This window comes from Bactrocera latifrons, unplaced genomic scaffold (assembly GCF_001853355.1).
Source record: "Bactrocera latifrons isolate USDA-ARS-PBARC rearing strain unplaced genomic scaffold, ASM185335v1 scaffold_117, whole genome shotgun sequence".
Taxonomy (NCBI): Eukaryota; Metazoa; Arthropoda; class Insecta; order Diptera; family Tephritidae; genus Bactrocera; species Bactrocera latifrons.
Genome location: NW_017534597.1, coordinates 34,322 through 39,952, shown reverse-complemented (window position 1 = coordinate 39,952; position 5,631 = coordinate 34,322). Strand labels below are relative to the sequence as shown.

The 5,631-nt window shown below is 38.2% G+C and overlaps 1 protein-coding gene across 1 annotated transcript in view; it reads right to left on the bottom strand.

Moving 5' to 3' along the window:
• Positions 1-250: 250 nt before the first annotated feature.
• Positions 251-5,631, bottom strand: part of LOC108977374 — a gene marked incomplete at its 5' end in the record, with an annotated part of 34,288 nt that continues 28,907 nt past the window's right edge. Inside the window, one exon of the mRNA XM_018947011.1 lies at positions 251-1,432. Coding sequence (XP_018802556.1) covers positions 777-1,432 — 656 coding nt within the window. The remainder of the gene's footprint in view (positions 1,433-5,631) is intronic.

Below are 5,631 nucleotides of genomic sequence, written 5' to 3'. Positions count from 1 at the left end.
ATTAAATGAATACATTTTATTTCAAAACAAAATTAATTAAAGTACTAATTAGTAATAATTATAAGTATACATTGGAGAGCAAAAAATTGTGCCGTTATCAAATTAAATACAATAAAGAAATGTATGATATGTAATGTATTCATATTTTAAGTAATTATCAGTAATGTTTATATAAAGTAATTTTATAAAATAAAAACGGAAATTATTATTAGTTTATACATTTCAATAAATTTTATTTATTTTTCATTTCTTTTGCTAGTTCAGCATTTAAGTAATGCTGCAAATTAGTCACTCAAAGTACAGTTGCTATTATAAAATTGCAAGTAAGAATTGGTTTTTTGACTCAGTAAAGCCTCAGTAAAATTTCAAATATTTCTCAAATTCACATGTATTAAATGATTTTTTAGCAATAAAAATAGGAAAAAGCTCACCAGCGCAAGGCCAAGTCAAGCAAATTGAAAATGTAAACATTTAATAGCATTGTGTAAAACTCAATTTAGGTCAAAGTAGATACTACAATAACTGTTCTATTTTTTTTTTCTTTTGTTGTAGGGCTGACAGCGAGTGATAGGACGTATTTAAATGCTCAATCTAACACCCCCCGCGCTGCTATACAATTGCGCCTGCTAGCTATGGCATATTGCTTGATGTTTGAACGCCTCACCCTCACCCGCCCCCTTTCCCGCCGCCACCGTCTTCTCCTGTTATTTGTCCGTACAATAGTAGAGCACAATCGTCGGTGGCTGTTGGCCTACAATGTACGCAATGGCCGGAGACTATTTAGCGCTACTGCTGCAACCGTTAGCCCCTTCAATGMGAGTGCTGTTTGCGGTRCTGTTGTTGGCTGTTGTGACGCCAGTGTTGCTGGTGGTGCTTATATCGGAATGGTTTAAGTGACTGTTGGCATCTGCCGCAAARGCATACGGACTGGCGCCGGTGGTGGTGCTGGGACTACAGCTGGCCGCAAACATACAGTCATCAGCATTTTGTTGCTGTTGCTGTTGTTGTTGTGTTGACTCATTGCCCACCGTCGCCTCGTGTTCAGCCAACACTTGTTGCTCGTGCTGCTCAACAACACTATCCACCGCCATTGGCGTGCCGGCCATTTCATCATCAACTTCACCATGTGCTTCAGCTGTTTGTACATCATGCATATCTTGTTCCTCCTGCTCATCTTCAAGCAGCTGCTCCAGCTCTTGCTGTTCGCGTATCGCTTGCGCTTGTGGTTGTTCAATTTCGATTTGCGACTGCTGCTGTTGCTGCTGCTGCTGCTGCTGCTGCTCCAACACARTCTCCTCTTCATGCGCCTCCTCATCCTCTTCTTCGTTATAGTCGGACACTGGTTGTTGGTGTTCGGCCTCAACGCCGGCTGGCAGYTGGACGGCACCGTCGGACATAAAAACGCCCAAAGGCATATGGCTCTCCAAGTGCGCTGTGGAGAATGCAAAGAATATGCTTTTAGTAATTATGAAATTCAATTACAATTAGAAGCAGAAATGTGTATAAATAAAGATAAGGCTGACGAATAGCTAAGCTAGGCAAAAAAATGCAATGCGTGTACACACGTACATACATGTGTATATGTATGTCTATAAAAGTCGGTGGTATGTGTGTGGGCAGCAGTAAGCAGTAAGTGTAGTAGGACCACAAAACGGATTAATTAAGCGCTTAAACTACAAAATTGAATAAACAACAGCATGAAAAAGATGAATACTAGGTGCATATGGGTGTATGTGTGCAYGTATGGTGGCAATCGAACAGCTGGAAATAGCTTCTAAATACTAGTGCTTATTGATAAGCATTTAAGCATGTAAACATGTGCTTAGCAGCTCCAGCTGGCTGCATTAAATGCTAAATATAAATTGTATCGCGGATTATCCTGCCTAAATTATAGGTTATGTGCGCTGCAGCTAAATGTGGGCAAGTCAAAGTTGTAAGTGGATGTTGCGAATTCAAGCCCATATAACATAATTGTGTGGCAATCACACACAGCGAGCAATTATGGACTTCGAAATAACTTTGGAATGATTAAAATAATGGAAAAGATGTGAAAATAAAGGTAAATAAAGGTAAATAAACGATATTGTTAAGTGAATATGATTAAAAAAAATAAAGATAATAAAAAAAACATTACAAAAAGAAAAAAAAAACAGAAAAAACGTTAACTTTGCCTTCGCAGGTTCAAGTTTTCTTACAAGAAATTGATTATCACCAGTCAGTTTGTGTGGCAGCTTTGTGTTATGGAAGGCCAATTTTAATAATTTTTTCAGATATTGTACGGCTGTCTTGARCAATAATCTATACCAAATTTCTYGAAGATATCTCTTCAAATAGAAAAGCTTTCCATACAAGGACTTKATTTTAAGCGTTTAGTTTATATGGCAGCTATATGTTATAAAACTCCAATCTTAATAACTTGTTCGGAGATTATACCTTTGCTTTAGGTAGCAATTCATGCCAAATTTCGTATAGATATCTCTTTAAACACAAAAGTTTTCCATACAAAAACTTGATTCTGATCAATCAGTTTGTWTGGGAGCTATATGTTGTAACAGTCCGATCTCAATAATTTCTTCGGAAATTAAAACCWCTTCTTAGTGAATAATCCATGCCGAATTTYGTGTAGATATCTCTTGARAAACAACAGTTTTCCATAACACAAGGGCTTAATTTTGATCGGTTAGTTTATATGGCAGCTATATGCTATAGTGGTCCGATCTGAACTATTTCTGCAGAGATTGTGGTCTTACTTTGGGCAATAAACTATGTTGAATTTGGTAAAGATATCTCTTCAAATACAAAAGTTTTCTATACAAGGATTTGATTTTGATCAATCAGTTTATATGCCAGCTATATGCKATAGTGGTCCGATAACAGCRGTTCCGATCAATAAGCAGCTTCCTGAAGAAAAAAGAACGTGCGCAAAATTACTGGTCGATATCTCAAAAACTAGAGACTATAGACAAAGATAGACGAACGAACATGGCGAAAACGACTCAACTCGTCACACAGATCATTTAGATATACAAATGTATATACRTACATATGTATATGTACTCCGACGTTCGCTCGGAGTGTTACAAACTTCTTAGGCAAACTTTATGTGTATTAAATCTATCAAAAGCTAAAAGTATTGTTCGACTTGACTATTTGGCTATTATTCATTATTAATTACATCAGATTAGATAATGAAAATTACTTACTAATCAACAGAACTTTTGCTTGCTGCCTTTAATAGTACTCAAAATTTGCTTAACTTCAAACACAGATTGCAAAAATTAACAAAAAAAAAAAAAATCAGCGCCTAAAAGTATGCTATCGTCCATGTCATTTTGTAGGAAATTTACAACTCGCCACCAAAGTAGTAAAGTTTATAGAGGCTATTACTAACTTGCATTGAGCACGGAGTTCAGTAGCTAACTATTTCTTACTAAATTATGTAATCTGACCATAAAACAGTTCTTTTCTAGTTGGCAGATACTAGGATATTRAGCAAATACCCCTCCGGTGTGTTTTCGATAAATAACTGCTTGATTTTACTTTACAGCTTTCTCTATCATTGCATAATGAAAACAAACACAAATGTGCCGCACAAACAAAACATAACAGTAATCACATTGAAAGCCATGGATGAACTCACACCCAAGTCCTTTTCAAAATCAACCGTTAAGATATTGTCGAATTTCTTTAATTGCAAATATTACCAACACTAACTAGGGTGCGAGTGCTGTAAGCATAGTAAACAACAACTACAAACGACCTTCGCATTATTTAGTGGCGGCGGAATGCCTTTTATCCCTTTGGATATTAAACAAATAGTTTGCTAATGAAGAGATAAAAGACAAAGCTCCAAAAGAGTGACAAATGGCTATGAAGCTCTTTGCTAATGTGCAACATTTTTGTTTCGGGCACGAATATACACAAACAACAAAAGCAGAAAAAAAAAACAAAAACCATTGAAGCACAATGCTCTGTGGAGCGAGGAAGCGTCATTAAGTTTCACGAAAATACAAATAAGTAACGGCAGCTAAAGTATGAATGTGTGTGTATGTGTGTGTGAGAAGGGAAAAAGCATAATCAAGGATCAGTGTTTACACGCCAACGCTACAAAGCACGTAATTACAATTACACATGCCGAGCGCTGCGCTGCGGAGCGTGATGAACGGCGCAAGGAAGCAAGCAGCTGCTTAAGCAGGAGACAAGCGGCGGTGGATAGGCGACAGGAGACAGTTAACGCCAAATGACAGACAGCAGACATTAGACAGCAATGGAAAAGGACTTGTCAAGCGATTTTCAGCGTTACTGTGTGTGTGTGTTTGTGCGGAGTGTGACTCTCGGCAGCTGTATTTGAAACCGCACACACGCTGAAAATCTCAACTTCATCAATGGAATGCTGACGTATACGAGCTAGCGCYCGATTCAGACAGCGAGTGTGCGCGAACACCGGTGAGGTTATGTTTGATGAGTCCTTCGATGGGTTTGTTGCGATAACTGCACAGCAGGCGGTGTATAGTTGATTACTTTTGCTTGTGTGTGTGTCAACTGATGATCGATCGTTAAGCGATCCTGCCAATTTGCGCGCTACGCTCAAATCAYTGTGGAGGTCTTCTTTTAACTAATGTATGCGTTTTTTGTTTTTGCTTTTGCAAATTACGGCGTGCCGTGAAATTGGCGTGAAGTAAGTTGGCAAACACACTAAATTATCATTCACTWCCATTTCACAACATTGTCMGCCGCTGAGCAWTTGTTGATTAGTATCACAACACCTTTTTTCCATTATTTTTGCTTTTGTTTTTGCTGTGCCAGCGCTTTGTTTAGCTGAAATTGCCAATGTCTAACAAATAAATGTGGTGTGTGTGGCGGTCCGAAGACGTTCATTCTTTCTAAAAAATTACAGCTGACATTAGGCTTCTGTTATTCTGTGTGTCGCCTGTCACTTACAGGTGACCGACCACGTGACTGCTGCAAGAAAATTACAAATTCACAGCGCATTCGCATAGATCCTTGCGTCAGGAAATAAGCATTCTGTTAGGCATAACGAATGCGGCATAACTCATTGAGGCGAGTGACGGATCTCGGCAGCTGTTAGAAAGCGCAACCGCAAGGATCCCTACTCGCTTCTCGGAGGAACCGCTAACCGCTGTAATAGACCAAGTGCAGCTGCGCACCGTTTGSCTGCACTGCTGGCATAATTCATAGTCTGACGTTAAGAAATGCGCTGGTTTGAGCTTTAAAAAAGTCTCACGTACAAACAGAGATCGTAAAAGTGTGGTGGCATTCGAAATATTAACTATATATTTTTTAAAGGTGTAAATTTGAGGCGTGAGCTGCCTGCCTGTTGGCTAAAAGACAGCTGATGCTGSCAAATGACAACAATAACAATAAGTATGCTGAAGCAAAGCTATACAAAYAGTAATAATAAACAGTAGTTGCCATCGGCTTGCAATTGTTGTTGGCTTGAGGTGCAAAGGTGCGAGTCTAATAGCGAAGGTGCTTGAAATTGAGCGATAATGTGGTTAGAATATTAAAAGTTAAGGATAACATGCATATGCCTTTTATTTAATGCAGTATTGAAAAAATGACAAAAAGAAGGAATTTTAAGAAAAATAAAATTAATTAATCAAATAAAAA